Below are 19,048 nucleotides of genomic sequence, written 5' to 3' on the forward strand. Positions count from 1 at the left end.
AAGCTGACTCATTACATAAAGTAGGACAAAACCTTATTAAAACAGTATGAACATTATGAACATATGTTTAGGATTATTTTGTTTTGAGATTTTTATTTATTCATGAGAGACACAGAGTCAGGGACATAGGCAGAGGGAGGAGCAGGCTCTCTACAGGGAGCCTGATATAAGTCTCAACCCTGGGAACTCTGGAATCACAACCTGAGCTGAAGGCCACTCAGGTGTCCCTGCTTAGTATTATTGTATATAAAATTTATCCCACCAGGAGCCAGAGCTTTTTTTCCATGTTAATAAATTGACTTCTATAACCTTCATTCAGATATATCAAAATTAAAGTACTTTCTGATTATCAGAAGGATATTTCCAAGGCTTTGCTACTAGCAGTGATTTTTTTTTTTTTAAGATTTTATTTATTTCAGAGAACAAGGAAGAGGGAGCAAGCATGAGTGGATGGGGCGGGGTTGTTGGTGGCACAGAGGGAGATGCAGACTCCCTGCTGAGCGAGGAGCCCGACATGGACCCCTATTCCAGGACCCTGGGGTCATGACCTGAGCCAAAGGCAGACACTTCACTGAGCCACCCAAGCGTCCCATAGCAGTGTTCTTTTAACTACATTTTGCAACCTGTCCAAGATCCTTTCGTTAGGATTGGCTGCAAAATGTCGTTCTACAAAATTCCTCCTTAGGTGAAATGGAGGTGTCTGTGGATATGTTTCTTTTCATGTTTCTGATATATATTATGATTGTTCTCCAAAAAGGGTAGAACTAGTTTACACATCTACCAGAAAGGTAGCAAGCATGGCACCCGTTCCTTCATGTGTTTGTACACCAAATAGATACACCTCTTTGTTGTTTCATGTTGGCAGTTTTGGGAGGTTAAAACTAAATCATTTCAATTACTTTATTACTGTGAGGCTGAACGTTTTTTTCCTGAGTTACTTGTATTCTTATGAAAAGACTAGGCATAACCTTGGGTTATTGATTTGCAAGTGCCTTTGCAATAAGTGCTGCAGATGTTTTTTATGTCATTGTAAGGACCAGTATTTCTTCCTGGACCGTTTGATATTTTTGTTTATAACTTTCTAAACTTCTTGGGATATAATCTATATACCTATGATTCTCAGTCTTAGGTATATACAATTCAGTAATTTTTAGTAAATTTACTGAATTGTATAGACATTACCCTGATGAAATTTCTTGTGCCAGGTGGTAGTTAATCCTAGCACCCCAGGAAATCACTCATCTATTGTCTTCGAGATTTGCTTTTCTGGACATTTTATATCGATGGAATTATGGTTTGTTTACATAGAAGTACAACAGTTTTCTATAGGCTTTTTCTTTGTAATGTTGCCTTCATTTTAATTAGAAAATCCTTCTGCTCAGGTGGGACTTTTTGGTTTTGGTGTTTGTCAAATTCCTTAGGTTTAACTTTTTGGAAACTAGGATCTAAATTTCTAAATGCCTGTTATAAGAAGGATTTTAATATTCTTTTAAAAATTCCTTGCTAGGTGTAAAGCCATCATTAGGAATTTGGACTCCAGAAGCTATTTGTCTGATGAAAAAAATTGTGCAGAACAAAATAATCATGGTGAGAGTGGCAGACAAGCTGGAAAACAGCTCCCTGGTGGAGCTCGTAGATAAATCTGTGACGCCTCACGTCAGCATTGCTCAGGCTCTTAGAGATGCTGGCTTTGCTGTTGGGGAGACAGGGATGTTGGCAGAAAAACCCAGTGTCATGAAAGAAGCCAACGGTAAGTAAAATGTCTACTCGATGATGTGCTGGAGTTCAGATGGTTTTGTGTATGTGCGGATGCTCGCACTCTCAGAAAGAATGGATGTTGTGTCTTTTTGAATCAAGCCTTCATTTAAATACATTATGAGTATGTTGGAAAACTGAAAAAAGCAAAACAACTGTGGGTCACTACAGCTGAAGGATCAGTCAGAAATGTGAATTTGAAATTCAGTGAGGTGTAGTTATGGCTAACTGTAATACCAATGAACTTTCCTGTAAAGTCACTAAAAAAAAGTCACTGGAAATTCAGTTCTTCAAAAGCAGATTCCTCACCAGCCCCATCTCTTATCCTCACTTTGACCCTATTTTGCATAAGTTCATTTATTTTCACAGATCCCTTGGGTGTAGAAGAAAAACTAAATCCATTGGAGTGGACATGGGTTGAACTTGCTGTTGACCAAACAGTAGATGTTGTGGTCTGTATGATGTACAGTCCTGGAGAATTTTATTGCCATGTGCTTCAAGAGGATGGTAAGTGGACTCCTCTCATTTATTTTTTCTTACAAATACAGTGGTATAGCTTCTAACTGAAGAGGAGTTTACTGAATAATAGAAGTACTGTCTTTTCAAGAAGGGTCAAGTGGGTATTTCTACTTCCAAGAAAGATTTGGTTATACTTAATTGCTTTTTATTCCATTTTAAGCCATTATTTCTATTTTTAAAAATCTCTTAATAATCAGGGCAGCCCAGGTGGCTCAGTGGTTTAGCGCCGCCTTCAGCCCAGGGTGTGATCCTGGAGACCCAGGATTGAGTCCCACGTCAGGTTCCCTGTATGGAGCCTGCTTCTCCCTCTGCCTGTGTCTCTGCCTCTCTCTCTCTCTCTGTTTCTCATGAATAAATAAATAAAAATCTTTTTAAAAAATCTCTTAGTAATCAAATCAGTTTGGATTCCACAGAATGTGTTTTAAATTCTTTATTTTTTTTAACTCATGAGAGACCCAGAGAGAAGGGCAGAGACATAGGCAGAGGGAGAAGCAGGTTCCCTATGGAGAACCTGATGTGGGATTCAATTTCAGGACCCTGGGATCACACCCTGAGCCAAAGGCAGATGCTCAACCACTGAGCCACCCAGGTGTCCCTTAAATTCATTTTTGAAAATTAAATATAATGGTTGATTTTATTAAAGCATAACGTTCATCTATATAAGTGCACGTTGTGATAATGTGTTATTACTACACTAAGGCAAAACCCTGAATAACCAATATCTTGGTCAAGAAGTGAAGCATTACCAGTAATCCAGAAGTTTCAAACCTCCGTGTGCCTCTTTTGATGACTACACCTTCACTTTAAAAAGTTAATGCTTGGGATCCCTGGGTGGCCCAGCGGTTTGGCGCCTGCCTTTGGCCCAGGGCGTGATCCTGGAGACCCGGGATCGAGTCCCACATCGGGCTCTCGGTGCATGGAGCCTGCTTCTCCCTCTGCCTATGTCTCTGCCTCTCTCTCTCTCTCTCTCTGTGACTATCCTAAATTAAAAAAAAAAAAAAAGTTAATGCTCTCCTGCCTTCTAATAGCATAGTTTTTCCTGGTTTTGAACTTTACATAAATGTAATCATACAATACGTACTCCTGTGTGCCTTGTCATCTTTTTTCACATTGTTTGTGAGGTCATTTCTTCATTTTTACATGTAGCAGTATCCTGTTTCTTGTCACATTGACTGTATTGCAAATTTGTTTCTTTTATAAAGTTAGACATGGGTTATTTCTAGTTCTGAGCTATAAAATTATATTGGTATAAACATTTCCATGCAAATTTGGTGCATGTGTATATGTGTTTCTTTTGAATATATACCCAGGAATGAAATTACTGGCCATATCCTAAAGGGCATATATATTTTCAGCTTTGACCAATGAATGCTAAAAAGTTTCCATGGTGATTATGACAGTTGTCAGTTTGAGAGTTTTAGCTGCTCCACATTCTCACACTTGTATTTTCCTTCTTTTTTTTTGAGGTATTCTGATAGGCATTATTAATTTTAACATTTCTAAACCTTGATTTTCTTCTCTGTCACTTGGGGACTTTAAACTAGGTGCCTACGTCCCTATCTGGTTCCCAGTTTGTGAGATTGTCATTCCTCCTTTTGGAATCATCTGGTAGATAGGCCACGATTTCATATAAAATTAAAAATTTTTGAAGTTTTTATTTTCATAGGTGATTATACAAGCATATTGTACGAAATTCAAAAATTAAAAAGAGTATATAGTGGGAAGTAAGTTTCTCAGTCCCTCTCTCAATTTTCTAAATATCTTTTTAGTAGTCTATGAGGGCAGCCCGGGTGGCTCAGCAGTTAGTGCCGCCTTCAGTGTGATCCTGGAGACCCGGGGTCGACTCCCACATCAGGCTCCCTCTTTGGAGGGAGCTTCTCCCTCTGTCTGTGTCTCTGCCTCTTTCTCTCCGTGTCTGTCATGAATGAATAAATAAATTTTTTAAAAAATCTATGCAAAAAGAAAAAAGAAGGGTAGTCTACATATGCTTGTGTGAATGTATGTATCCCTGTTTGCTTAAATGGTAAAATACTGTAAATGACTTATGCACTTTCATTCTCCACTAGGTCTTGGACTGAGAGGCAAATTTACATAGTTTTTTCTTTTCTTTTTTTTTTTAAAGATTAATTTTTAAATTTAAGAAAGAGTGTGTGAGCCAGGTGAGGGGCAGAGGGAGAAGAAGAGGGAGAGAAGCATTCTCTGAGCTGAACAGGGAGCCAGAAGGGTGGGGGGGAGGATCTGTCTTAAGACCCTGAGATAATGACCTGAGCTGAAATCAAGAATTGGATGCTTAACTGACTGAGCCACCTAGGCACCCTTCAGCATTTTAAAGCTCTCCAGCTTCTGGCTGGTGTGTTTGAGTGATTCACCTTCCATTTCCCTACTTTGCCAAACTGCTCCCTCCGAGTAAGTTTTGACTGCTTAATTGTATACTTTACCTCAGAGCCATTTCTTCCTTCTGGAGTACCCTCTCCTTGTCTCTCCTATTTCCTATAAAAGCTTAGCACACATAAGTCAGCCCTCTAAATTTCCTTAGCAGACATCTGTGCGTCCACATAGTAATTATGTGTCCTCCTTCAGGACAGCTTGTATGTCACATTCTGTACAGGCTTGTGTGCATGCTCTGATAGGCTGGTAATAGTGCCATAGTAGGGGGTTACCAAGAGCATGAACTAATAATGACTTATTTTCCCAGTTAACTTTTTAATAAGGAAAAGAGAAAAGCATCTCGTCTATACTTAATAGTTGTTTGGGAATGTACCTGAGACTGTATGATCAAAACATTTCCTAACTTTAAAGGAAAATCTGTATTCTGCATGCTTTTTAAATATTGAATGTGATATGTGTATTGTTTTCAGCCTTAAGGAAACTCAATGATTTGAACAAGTCATTAGCAGAATATTGCCAGCAGAAGGTGCCCAGTGATTTTAAGGCAGAAATAGGGAGACCATGTTGTGCTTCTTTTGCAGGTAAGTTGCAGTTGAAACAGTCTTGATTTTGATAGAAATTTCTGTTTCCTGACATTGAGCTCTTATTTTTAATGCGTATTTTCCTCCTTATATTTAAGCAAATATTTCTCACAATCAAGACTAAATGGATGCTTAGAATACCATGTTTTGTCTTCTCTTTGTAACAAATGAAATTTTATTACCTCAGCTCTGTTAAATTTTGTTAAATGCTTTTCTTTCAAAATTTCTGATATTAAAGTTAGGTAACAGGGAACCTGTTCACTGCAGGTTCATTGTTTCTTCTGGTCACCCCATGCATGTTTAGTGTGAAAGTGTATTTTATTAAACACTTTAATTTCACTGTATGAGTTTTTGTATTATTTTACTAAAACCAGTAAAAAAAAAAATTTGTCCTTAGTTACGAGAGTATTATAAGGCGTCCAGATGACAGATATGTTCAAGGTTATGAAGTCTTCCATTCACTTTCATGTTCTTAATTATTGGATGAGTGATAAATGAAATATTTAATTTATATCTGATGTTAAAGTTGTGCTGTAAAAATTTTGGATGTATTCTAAAAATGGATTTTGAGAACTCACCTGGGGATTTCTGAATGAAAAATAAAGTCATCATCTGGAGAAGAGAGCAAATTTATTTGGTTACTTTAGACACAAGTTTTTTGTTGTTGTTGAAGATTGAAAGTTCAAATGTTAATAGAAGGGAAATAATGTTCCATGTTACAAACTTTGTGTTAAATATAGGTGATGGTAATTGGTATCGTGCTTTAGTCAAGGAAATCTTAGCAGATGGAAACATTAAAGTCCATTTTGTGGATTATGGGAACATGGAAGAAGTTACTGCAGATGAACTCCAAATGATCCCATCCAAATTTTTAAAACTTCCATTTCAAGGGATACGGTGCTGGTTAGTAGGTATGGTGCAGAATAAGAAACTTTCTCAACTGTTTTCTAATTCTTAGAGTATATGGACTTTTAAGTATTAACATTTATAATTTTACATTTGAATTAGAAGATCCTGCTTCATATTATAACATTTAGAAATGTATTTTTGAAGGTATTTGCTGAAATGTTCAGTATTGATGTTAAAGTAGGGAAGCAGCTACTTTTCTGTGCTTGAGAGTAAAAACCAGTGTGTTTTCTTGCAGGCATTTTGCAAGACTTAAGAGTTTCAAATATTCCTTTTTGTTTCCACATTTTTACTCATAACAATTTATTCCCAAAGACATGATCTTGGAATTTCAAAGTTTACCTACAAGGAAATTCATTATACTTCTGTTAATAATAGCAAAACCACCTAAAAAGCCAATTACAGAGGATTGGTTAGATGATGATCCATATAATTGACAATAGTAACACCTATTTCAGTTGATTGTTGTGAGGGCTAAATGAATGCTTAGAAACAATTTTTCTGGCATGCAGAGTTTGATTTTAATTGTTTCCTCTTATCACCCAGAAATTAAAGGGATGTTAACCAAGTATTATTAATGTAAAGAATTGTTCATGAGGTACATGAAGCATGCAAGTTACAAAAGAGATACAGGACAGCATTATAATTATAAGGACAGGCTCTGGAACCTACTCTCCTACCTACTGTGAGAATCTTAGCAAGTGATTCAAAGTCTCTGGTGCATCTGTTTTCTCATCTGTTTCTATCCTCTTCCTCAAAGAGTCATTAAGAATAGAAGAGATAAAAATATAAAGCACTTAACGCTACCTGGCATTATATCCATAATAGCTGTTATTATTGCAAAGGTTTCTTTGCATATGCACATGAAAATTATGGAATATTTGATAACAAAATGTTAATAGTGCTTATGTCTGGAAGCATAGATGCTTTTTATCTTTCCTTTTGCATGTTTTCTTTCTACTTAACTAAATATGTTTCAGATCATTTTTAATTACCATGTTTTATGTCTGTGCTTAAGATGTGGCCTCCATGTTAAAAAAAAAAAAAAAAAAAAATGTGGCCTCCGGACAAGCAGCATCAACTTGAGAACTTAAACTGCAGATTCTTAGTTCCCAACCAAGATCCACTAAATTGGAAATTCTAGAATATGGCCCTGAAATCTGTTTTAATGAGCCCTGTAGGTAATCCAGATGCACACTCAAGTTTGAGGATTACTATTATAAAAATAAGGGGATAAACCAAAATTATCAGAAAAATAATTTTTGGTTGTTTAACATTTTGAAATCATTAGAAAACTGTCCAGAGAAGTGAAAATGTATGGCTGATGTCTTCTACCAGAATAATTAGTAACTCATCATTGTCTGTGTAACAGAGTACAGTGATGGCTTTTAACCATATTTTTGCCTATTGGAAAAATGCCAGGTAAAGATACACTAGTGGGGAAAGTAAGGGAAGTTTCTGAGCCTCCTAAAACTCCAGTTAGTATGTTTACCAATGTGTTATATGTAACTCAGGCATGAAAGGTGTAGAAATGTAATTGAACATTGAAAAAAGATATTCAAAATGCCTGGCCCAAACTGGTCAAGGCCAGTTCCAGACGCTGTTGAAGCAAAAATGCAGCTTGGGCACAGAATTCTTTTTAATGCTATTCTTATTTGCCAGATATACAGCCTAGAAACAAGCATTGGACTGAAGAAGCCATAGCAAGATTTCAGATGTGCGTTGCAGGGATAAAACTCCAAGCCCGAGTGGTTGAAATCACTGGACAGGGATTGGGAATCAAGCTCACTGATCTCTCCACTTCTTACCCCAGAATAATTAATGATGTTCTGATTGATGAATATCTGGTTTTAAGAACTAGCTCACCACGTAAAGACATGACAAATAATAGATCTGTGGGTAAATATAATCTTCAAGTTGATGTCATGGGGCTTCAAGGTAACATTTAAACCATTGATTTGTTATTTAAATTTATGTTATCCTTTGCTTTTGGAGGCTACAAAACTTTTTCTATCCAAGTGATGCAGTTTTTCCGTAGGAATACGTGCTTGTGGAAGTAGGTTAATAATAGGTTATTAAAATTAGTATTTATTTGGGTGGCTGAGTGGTACAGTCGGTTGAGCGTTTGACTCTTGTTTTCAGCTCTGGCTGGGAGGGATCTCCGGGCCTGGACATTAAGTCCTACATTGGGCTCTGTGCTCAGCATGGAGTCTCCTCCTCTGCTCCTCCTGCACATGCACATTCTCTCTCAAATTAATGTCTTTAAAAAAATAGTATTTATTGAAACATGGCTTTATTAAACACTGTAATTATTTATCAGATAATCTTGCATCATACAATTATATAGCCCCTAAAGTGAATCATTTATAAGAGTTAAATTAAATATACTTACAGAAATGGAAATATACTACATTAAATATACTTTAATATACTTTAGAAATGGAGTGTGGTAGGTCAAAAATTCTCATTCTAGGTTGGACTTTTTTTTTAAATTTTTTTTTAAAATTTATTTATGATAGAGAGGGGGGTGCAGAGACACAGGCAGAGGGAGAAGCAGGCTCCATGTACCGGAACCCGACGTGGGATTCGATCCCGGGTCTCCAGGATCGTGCCCTGGGCCAAAGGCAGGTGCTAAACCTCTGCGCCACCCAGGGATCCTGGTTGGACTTTTTTTTTTTAACAGAATCCCTCAAATTGAATAGATTGTTTTTGTGAAAATACAGATTGTCATTTTAGAGATTTGTGAACGTTATTAGTTGATGAATAAATTAAGTGATTAAATATATAACTGGGAGAGAAAAACAACTTTGATCTGTTTTATACAAGATCTGTTTTGTATGTTTTCAGCCGTCTCTTTAGCTGAGCAGTGGAGGACGATAGAATTGCCAGTTAATAAAACTGTACAAGCAAGCATATTAGAAATTGTAAGCCCACATTTATTTTATGCTCTACCAAGTGAGATGCCAGGTAAGAAACCAAAATTTGAGACACATTTATGCTCATCTTTTTAACTGTATAATAAAATGCTTATCTGAACCCTTTAGGAAGTGATAGAGAAGGGAAGGCTAGTGATTTTTGTTTTGTGCAGTGTTTTAAGGAAAAATTGGCCATTATAACATTTCAGGCATATTTAGTTATACAAACACAAATGAGAGCATGAAGGGAAATGCTTTTGCATTTAGCACCTACCCAACACAGTCAAATCTACAGCTTTTTATAAGGAAATGGTGTCCTTAACCACTGTATAATTTATTTTTAAAAAATATACCACCACAAAAATAGATACTATCTATGTTGAATTGCATTTACAAAGCTAACCTTCTATGACCTTTTAAAAAAATTTTGGTATATTGAAAATACTTTGTAATCAGTCTATAATCAGTGTTTTTATAGCTTAGAAACTTAGAGAAATGTTTTATACTGGACCTACTCCTTAGTAAAGTAGCATATAAATGTTTTCTTTCTTGTTTCGTGGAAGTTTATAATTAAGAAATCTCTTCAATATATTTGAGTTTATCCTAGTAGTGTCAGAAGGAGAGTTAATGCAAGGTGGATGATGGCTATTCAACATAATTGCAGGTACTTGAAGGCTGAGAAAGTGAATCTTTGTTTCAAATGGTCAAACCACAAATTGTGATGCCAACAAGTGCTCTTAAATCTATCTCTGGGATCCAAATAATCATCTTTAATTTGTGTAGTGGAAAGCAGGGACTTAGGGTTATTGAATCCTGATGAATTGGAAATATTTCATTTTATCTTATTAACTGTAACATACCGAAATGAAAAGTATACCGAAAAATTGTCAAAGGATGACTTAATAAGTTTCTGTAGTATGAACACATTGGTACAACCACCCTGATCTAGAAGTTAGCTGTCCAGAGGCTTCCTTCTTACTCCCTCCCAGTATTACATCCCTTTTGTATAAGGTAAGCACTATTGGTTTTATATATTCTTAAAATATAAATGTAAACAGATTTTGTTTTTTAGTGATTCAATTTGACATTCTTTTTATATACTGTCTAAACAGCACTGCAAATTTCTTCACAAAAGATCGCCTTCTTATGTTTCAGGAGATCAGGAAAGATTGAATATATTGACAGCTGAATTGTTAGAATATTGCAATACTCAGAAAAGCCAATTGTCTTACAGACCCAAAATTGGAGATGTGTGCTGTGCCAAATACACAAGTAAGGTTCTTTTAGGTAAAATATTAAAGAGGAATTATTTGGTTCTCTTTTAGATGAAATTTTGTGTATTTTGTTAGATTAACAGCAAGATTGTAGGTTTGATTCATGTGTTGGGGTCATTTAGCTTCTCTGTTCTATAATTATAGATTATATTTAGGTAAGGATATAGGTAGATATTTACAAATCTATCAGTATTTCTAGATAATTAGCTTTAGATAACTCTATATGGTGGACTGATAATATATGTGGAGGAATTGCAAATAATTTATAGAACTTTATGAATTTGCTAAAAGAATGAGTGCCTTAGACTTGTTAAATCAGGTATGCTTTAGCCATTATCCTGTTGTTTAATATTTCATATTAAAAGTTAACAAATATGTTTTAGGAATAAAAATAATACTTAGAGTAAAAATTCTTGGACAGAAATTTGAGGAATTCCTGAGTCAAAGGATGTAAATTGTTTTGTAAATTTCAGAAGCATATTGGTCTGTAGGCATCTTAAGGAAATGTCCATATGTACCAAAAGTTTGTGAGTGGGCCCATGTCATCTTTCTCTTGCCAGCAATGGATTTAAAATGCTTTTGATCTGTTGCCCACATGGAATTCATTTAAAAAATCTTTAAATTTAGATACACAGTTAAATGTATTTTTAGTTTTGCTTTTCTTTTGTATGATACCTGGATCTATACTTTCCCTCCCTTTCTTCCTGATAGAAATGTGTCGCAATTTTTGGTTAGATGAGTATTTACAATTACTTTATTGGAATTGCATAAACACTATTCACAGCCTAGCTACATAGTATACCATGACCTATGAGATTCATGGTTACGTATCTCTTTTGCAGCCTTTGTTGTTATTAGTGTTTTGTATATTCTCACTGATTATCTCCAGTTCTCTGCATTGGTATAAATTCTCCTATTGAGGGCAGCCCAGGTGGCTCAGTGGTTTAGCGCTGCCTTGAACCCAGGGCCTGATCCTGGAGACCCGGGATTGAGTCCCATGTCGGGCTCCCTCCATGGAACTTGCTTCTCTCTCTCTCTCTCTCATTAATAAATAAATAAAATTATTTAAAAAATAAATTCTCCTAGTGAACACTTCATGTACTTTGTCAGCTTTTATTACATTGCTAGTGCTTGCAGCCTTCTAACCTCCTATCTAGACTGCTTGTTCTCCAGACTTGAGTGATCACCCTGGAAGTTTTCCTTCATCATCATATTGGGGTTGTTTCAACACCACTCCCTTGTGTTTAGATTTCTCTCCCATCCCACCATGTTGGCTCCGTTTCTCCCTTCCTCGTGTCACCTTGTTTTCTGAAATCCTTACTTTGGATTTATTATAATATTTGGTTATATCCCATCCTCCAGAAGCTGAAAAAGGTACGTGTAAGATAAATTTTCTGTTATCTCCCCATGTACTTCCATGTTTGAAAAAATGTTGATTTTACCCTGATAGTTAATTAATAGCTTGCCTAGATACAGAATTCTAGATTGGAAATCATCTTTCCCTTAAAATTTTGAAAACATTGCTTTTGTTATTTTAAGATTTTTTATTTTTAAGTAATCTCTACACCCAGCATGGGGCTTGAAATCACAACCCCAAGATCCGGAGCCTCAAGCTCCACTAACTCAGCCAGCCATGTGTCCTGCTTTTATTGTTTTTTAGCTGTTGATGTTGCTGGTTAAGAGAGAGGTCATTTAGAGTCTCCAAACTTTGTATTTTATTTTCCCCTTTCTGGAACTGTTGGTAATCTCTTTATTACATGTTTTGAAATTCATAATGTGACTTGGTACTAGTTTTCACTATTGTGTTGGGCACTCATACTGGGTGGGCCCTTAAGTCTAGAAATTGATGAGCTTCGGTTTTGAGAAATTTTTCTGAAATTTTTTTTATTACCTTCTTTCATTTCCTATTCTGTTAGAAACTCCAGATAATCTTTTTTTTTTTTTTTAAGATTTATTTTGGAGAGAGAACAATGGGGAGGGAGTAGAGGGAGAGAGGGATAGAGAGAATCTCAAGCAGACCCCCTGCTGAGCATGGAGCCCACACAGGGCTCAATCTCAAGACCCTGAGATTGTGACCTGAGTTAAAAACCAAGAGTCAGATATTTGACTGAGCCACCCAGGTACCCCAAGGAACTCCAAATATTCTAATATTGGACTTGAAATTCTTCTGCTAAGTTTCCTGTTCTCTTTCAATTTTTTTGTTTTTTATAAGAGTTCCTTGATTCTATCTTCAGTTTATTATTTCACTTTTGATACCACATATCTAGTTTCAGTAGCTTTTTTGTTTCTTTTTTCAAATGTGTGTCTTTAATGCTGACTTGCTCTTATTTCAAGGATGAAAGGCGATTTTGTTAGCAGATTTTAGTATCATTCTTCTAATTGTCCCTGTCTTCTCCCTGTTTTCTTGAGTTCCTGTTTTGTTCTACTCTGTCACGTTGGAAGCTTTCTTCAAATGTCTGGTGATCCTTTGTTGTTGACTTGCAGTGGGGCACTTAAAAGTTAATTGGAAGCTTCTTTGTGGGCAGAGCTTGTACACTGCTGGCCTTCACTGTTGGGTCATGGAGCTGTGCCATTTCACTGAGGCTCCTGCTGTTGGTATCTTGAAGTGCATTTCACTTGGTGGAATCATTGTCTCCTGGTTGGTGTGCATAGCTTGCCCAACAGTGTTCTTGGTAAATTTCTTCCTCTTATTGAGTCTAGTAGTCTATCTGGTTCATCCTCTCTGGAGAAGAAACCTCTAGTCTTCTGCTCTTGAGTAGGAGCAGATGCCTGGAAATAGGGAGGACATTCTAAGCTTTATTAAAACACGTGAACATAAAACTGATCGTCCTCTTTAGCAGCTTTAAAAATAAGTATGTGTAAATGTGTTTTATAAACTATTCAGATGTCTTGAGAAGTAAGTTTGCTTTCTTTACTCAGCCCTCATTTTCAGCTCCATCCTCACTATTATCTTGGAATGCATTAATTATTAGGGCTTGGGATTCAGGATGCAAATGAAGATGCCTCTTTGCCTCCCCATAGCCAGCTTTGGTTGAACTCTGCTAAATCATTTCCATTCCTGCCATCTGCTTTCCAGCTTCCAATATTACATTGTCTTCTCTCTTGTCCTCTATATCCTTGTGGTTTTGTGCCATTTTCTTTTTAATCATGTAGTTATCTTTTTAGTAGCATCTGGAAAGAATGGAGGTGATGCTTGTGTTTCATCTGGACTCTAACCAGAAATGTTGGCATGAATTTCTCACTGATGTAAATGTAACTGTGAATAACCATCTTAAGGGAGCGGAAGAGGGTCATTGTATGTAACTTCTTACCTGAGCTTCCATCATATTTTCAGATGATGATTTCTGGTACCGTGCCATTGTTCTGGGGACATCAGATGCCGAAGTGAAAGTGCTCTATGCAGATTATGGAAACCTTGAAACTCTGCCTCTTTCCAGAGTGCAGCCAATTTCTATCAGCCACCTGGAGCTTCCTTTCCAAATTATTAAATGTTCACTTGAAGGTAGGCAGTCAAGTCACTTTCCGATTGGGATATCTGTGTGATTTTTCTTTTTTCTCCTCTGTTTTGTAGCCTCTGTCTGAATCAAATGGGCATTTCAGAAACTGCTCAGACTTCTGAATATCAAGCAGAGCTAACAAAAACAAACAAACAAACAAAAAGAAACCTATCTTTCATCCTTTATTTCATTGTCACAGAAATTACATTGGTAGCTCATTTGTTGTTCAGAGATTGTTTGGCCCCAGATTGCACAGCTAGAAGTGGCAAGGCCAGGGAGAAGTAGGCCATCTGAGCCTTATCCAAGAGCTTCTAGGCTCTGTCACGGTGCTCTCTTTGGAGACAGAGATAATACCACTTGGGACTACTTTACTGTGTACTCTATCTGCACATGTTTAGCTCTTTAGTTGGTGGTTGAATAAAGTGAATGAGTGTTAAAGTAGCTTTTTACTCTTACTCCTGATTTCATTACATAGTGGTCCTAGCAGATAAAAACTCACTCGTTGCCTCTTAGTTTGCTTGGTTTTGACTCAGGGAGAGAGTTGGAACATATTATTGTTTGCTTCTCCCATTATAATGGACATAGGTCCATGGCAACAGACAGTTGTCTGCTTTATTCCCTCTAGACCTAGATTAGTGTTTGACAGGTAATAGGGATCAATGAGTATTTTTTGAGTGATTTTTTTTTTTAATGCAACAGCAGTAGTACATCAAAGCTTACCCAAGCCAGCTAAAGTGAGACTTTTGCTTATTATCTTTAGATGATATATGTAAATATTTATCTTTTTTAAAGGGGCTCGAAGATTAATATTTCAGGTTTTTTTTCCCAGGACTGATGGAATTGAATGGAAGCTGCTCTCAATTAGTAATGGAACTACTAAAAAATTTCATGTTGAATCAGAGTGTAATGCTTTCTGTAAAAGGAATTACCAAGAATGTCCATACAGTGTCAGTTGAGAAATTCTCTGGAAATGTTACTGTCAATCTAGCTGATAAGCTGGTGACATATGGTCTGGCAAAAAGCATCACATCTAAAAAACAAAGTACTTTAAGTACGTATATTTTTTCAAGTTTAATGACAAATATAAGTGTAATTAAGAACAGATGTAATCCATGTAGGTGACTTGGTTTATCCTTAGTCTCTGTGGTCATGTTTCTTTCATCCTTCCCCTTTGTAAGACTCATGCTGCCACCTCAGGGGACCCACTGGATAGAAGCAGGCCTCCCAGTCCAGATTTTCCTTAGCTTAGACTCAGCAGAGTTGAGTGATCCCATTGGAGATAGCATTGATTCTGAGAGTTTTAGAAATGTCTAGCATTCAGAATGACTTCCAACTACATTCGATCCTGACCAAAGTGAGAAGAGTTTGTATGTTTGCGATTGGATCTCATAGTTATCTCTTAAGATGATTATTTGGAAGGCTTGCCCTTGGCTGAAGAGATATCCCACATATGATAGGCAAAAGACCTAGAATTTTGGAGATGGGGACGTTACTTTGGTGAAACCCAGGGCTCAGTAGTAGAAAATAATAAAGCCCAAGGGAGAAGTTAATTAAGTCTTTTATAGTTAGAACCCATGCCTAAGGGGTAGAGCTGTGTATATTCAGACGACTCAGTTTTTTAATTCATTATGGTGTATATTCTTTAATAGTCTTTTGTACTTGCTTTTAGAAAAGACATGCAGGATGAATTGCTGTTGCACAGAGTTACAGAAACAAGTGGGTAGAATTTCCTTGAAGTGAAATTAATACTCATTACATTTTTAGAAATGAAATAATACTATTTTTTCTTCTTCCATAGGTTGAAAAACATGAACAGATTCTTCTCTTCCTCTTAAATAATCCAACAAATCAAAATAAATGTATTGAAATGAAAAAATTGTTAAAAAGTTAAGTAAGTTAAGTTTAATGTTTTCACCACTTCTGTAACCATCAACAGGACATCTCCAGGCATGTCAGGGTAGAATTGATGGTGTGAAACACATCATGCAGCGGTTCTTTATTTTGTGACCTAATGATCTGAGGTCTGGTTGTAATGTTTTTGCTGTCTTCTAGGTTTTGATACTCTTACTTTGGCACTGCTAATGGGATTGGGTCCAGGGCTGTTCAGGTTGCGGCCACTCACCTTACTGTTGTTTAATTCTGAATGCTCACATTACTGATAAACCTGGAGGGACTTGTAAACATTGTGAGATGAAGCTCTGCCTTAAATTCTGTGTATCTAGGTGTGGAATTAACTCTCACTTGTGCATACTGCTATAAAAATGTTTAGCACTTAAAAAAAGATTTATGTATTAGCATGGAAGTGGGATGGGGAGGGGGCAAAGGGAGACAGAAATTCTCCAGAAGATTTCCTACAGAGTTTAGCGCCGGACTTGGGGCTCAGTCTTAACAATCCTGAGATCATGACCTGAGCCAAAACCAAGAGTTGGACTCTTAACCCAGGCACCCCCTGTTTAGCACTTTTTGTGAAGCAGTTCTAAAGGGCCAAGAATAGAAAGGGGGCTGCACTGATAGTGTATTTCATTTCCAAACAAAACTTCTTCGCCTTTGGCCATGGTGATTCTGGTGCTTACAGGCAATAATTAGTGTGTTTTAAACAAAAGTTCCCCTGCTTTTGTACTGTTTGGGATGCTTTGTTCCAAGATAGCCCTCAGAAAGTACTTCGTGATCAGTTAGCCAATTAGAATTTCTGATTAAAATGAAATCATCCTTCCTGCCTTGTCTGACTGATAAAATTCCTGCCAAAAGCAAATGATCTTTTGATTTACTATGATTTAGTATGTGTATTCTTGTTGGCTGAAGCACAGCCTGTGTCAGCCCCTTTGAGTGGCTCTGCGGGTGGTAGTGCCTTCCAGGGGTGGGATAGCTCTCTAGCAGGGCCTGCTGTGAGCTGTCTTCTCGGTTCACTGTGGCAGTGCAGTTGTGTTGTTTCTAAGAAAGTGTAACTGAATTCTAAGTTGCGTGTCATTAATGCTAGAGCAGCAATTTTGAGCCTCCTCATGTATTTCCTTTACAAGTTTTGTGTTATTTCTAATAAACGCTGACCTATAGTTGCAGTTACAACCTTTAGTCCTTGTTAATACATGCAGTTTCAATACTGACTGCTGTCTTTGTGTACTTGAGTTTAAAATTTTAAATTTAAAAAAATAAAAAATAAGGTAGAATCTTAAATTTAATGATTACTTCATAGATGAAGGGATATACAGTGACACGAACTTCTAGAATTTAGTCCTAGTGCCAAATTATCATATTTTTTTTAATCTTTATCTTTTCCATAAGGGTTTTGAGAGTGCTAACACACAAGATGAAAGGTAGATTTTCTTTTGTTTCTATGAAGATTGTTTTTTTTTTTTTTTAAGATTTTATTTATTTATTCATGATGGACACACAGAGAGGCAGGGACACAGGCAGAGGGAGAAGCAGGCTCCATTCCGAGAGCCCGACGCGGGTCTTGATCCTGGGACCCCAGGATCACACCCTGGGCCAAAGGCAGGCACTGAACCACTGAGCCACCCAGGGAGCTCCCCAAAGATTGCTTTAAGGAAAAAAAAAAAAAAAAGCTGTTTTAAATAAAGCATAGTAGTTGAACTGACTTTTCCTTTACTGTGGGAATAAATATTATATCCACATCTGAATATAGTGAAACACTTTATATATTATCTTAAAAACGTTTGAACATCTAGTCACGTATTTAATCATCAGAGTACCCCTGAAAAGAAAGCACACCCCCTTGTACAGATGAGGCTGAGGCTCAGAGAGGTTGAACAGCTGCACAGGATGCACACACAGGGAACCAGGTCTTAGACCCCAAGCCGCTCTCTTTCCACTACAGTGTTCTTAGATCAGTTGTGGAGGGCAGGGTACCAGGGGGTTATATTACAAAAAATTACATACACGGTTGCTTAGGCATACTTGCTTCGTTGTGGTGAAAGTATAGTTGAACATTTACCCTTTTAAATTGTTCTTCCTAGACACAGAGAAAATAGATTTCAAATGGAAGTGTTTAGTTTTTTTCTGGAGAAATTTGTTAATAACTGTAAAATTGCCCCCCAAGTAGTATTGTGATGAGAAGAGAAAACTGGTATCTGTGGCTTAGACATGACAAATAAGTACTTCAATACACAAGTTAATAGAAAATTTTCTATCTGAAAGGGAGAGTACAGCTATGGTTTACATTGGTCAAGGGTAATACAAATGGCTGTAGTTAACACATAGCACGGCGCGGATTTCTTTAACCGTCAGACCTGACTTGAATGTATACTTTCAGTTAAAAGTGTTCGGTTTGTTTCTCCCTCTGCCTATGTCTCTGTGTCTCTCATGAATAAATAATATATAAAAAAAACATAGTGATGGAGTTTCTATATAAGGCATAATGAGAGTTGATTTTTCTCTTTCAGAAGCAGTCTTTCTCAGAGATAAATATGTAGAAGAAAGGAGACAGCGAAGGTTAGACTTCCCGGCAGCACAGCATCTTATTTTTTTTTTTTTTTTTTTTTGTTTATTGGGAATGTTGTCTCCTGTGCCTCTGTCTTTGTTTGCCTGCCATTCTTCTGTTAGGTTGGGTAGTTTTATTTTTCTCTCTGAGTTCTTCCTCCCAAATAAATCTTGCATGAAAGTTTCATACCATGTTTATGGGGATATCAAGAAGGGATACACAGGGACTTTCTACTGTATATATAAATTTTTAGGACTTAAAGGTATTGAAGAAAATACGGGCTTCATGTTACTAGAAGATAAATCTACTTGATGTGTAGGAGTTTTATTTTTTTGGATTTGTTTGTATGTTTGAAATACTTCATAATAAAATGTGCCCTGCTCTCCCTGTCATCATCTGCCTCTTCCACATAATAAATGTTCTTTGGCTTGTTGTTGCTTTAGTCCTGGCTCCTCTTTTCCTGTTCACTCTGTGAGGTCATCAGCTGCTTTCCCTCAACCCTGACTTGGATCTCTCTGCTTTTGGCCTTAGGGTACCAGTCTGTCCGTAGGCTCTTAACCACTCTGAGGGAAAGGAATTTGCTCTTTTCTGCTCCTGCTATCCACATCCTTCCAAATCAGCAGCCACTTAGACTTTTTTATTGTCAGTAGGATTTACATTTCCCAAAATATATGGTTAACAAGTTAAAAATAAGAGTACTTATTTTTCTTGAATCACATAAGGTAATCTCATGTGCAGAATTATGGACCAACTGACTTTCCTGCTAGCCTGTAAGTTT

The 19,048-nt window shown here is 36.9% G+C and overlaps 1 protein-coding gene across 1 annotated transcript in view; it reads left to right on the forward strand.

Moving 5' to 3' along the window:
• The window catches only part of TDRD1 (tudor domain containing 1), a gene marked incomplete at its 5' end in the record, with an annotated part of 53,121 nt that extends 34,409 nt beyond the window's left edge, over window positions 1–18,712 (forward strand). Inside the window, 12 exons of the mRNA XM_038579234.1 lie at window positions 1,508–1,750; window positions 2,125–2,262; window positions 5,133–5,243; window positions 5,984–6,154; window positions 7,812–8,087; window positions 8,997–9,116; window positions 10,220–10,336; window positions 13,673–13,840; window positions 14,665–14,886; window positions 15,505–15,551; window positions 15,634–15,721; window positions 18,233–18,712. Of these exons, the coding sequence (XP_038435162.1) occupies window positions 1,508–1,750; window positions 2,125–2,262; window positions 5,133–5,243; window positions 5,984–6,154; window positions 7,812–8,087; window positions 8,997–9,116; window positions 10,220–10,336; window positions 13,673–13,840; window positions 14,665–14,886; window positions 15,505–15,551; window positions 15,634–15,721; window positions 18,233–18,582 (2,051 nt within the window). The remainder of the gene's footprint in view (window positions 1–1,507; window positions 1,751–2,124; window positions 2,263–5,132; window positions 5,244–5,983; window positions 6,155–7,811; window positions 8,088–8,996; window positions 9,117–10,219; window positions 10,337–13,672; window positions 13,841–14,664; window positions 14,887–15,504; window positions 15,552–15,633; window positions 15,722–18,232) is intronic.
• Window positions 18,713–19,048: the final 336 nt, after the last annotated feature.

The sequence above is a fragment of the Canis lupus genome, chromosome 28, assembly GCF_011100685.1.
Source record: "Canis lupus familiaris isolate Mischka breed German Shepherd chromosome 28, alternate assembly UU_Cfam_GSD_1.0, whole genome shotgun sequence".
Lineage (NCBI taxonomy): Eukaryota > Metazoa > Chordata > Mammalia > Carnivora > Canidae > Canis > Canis lupus.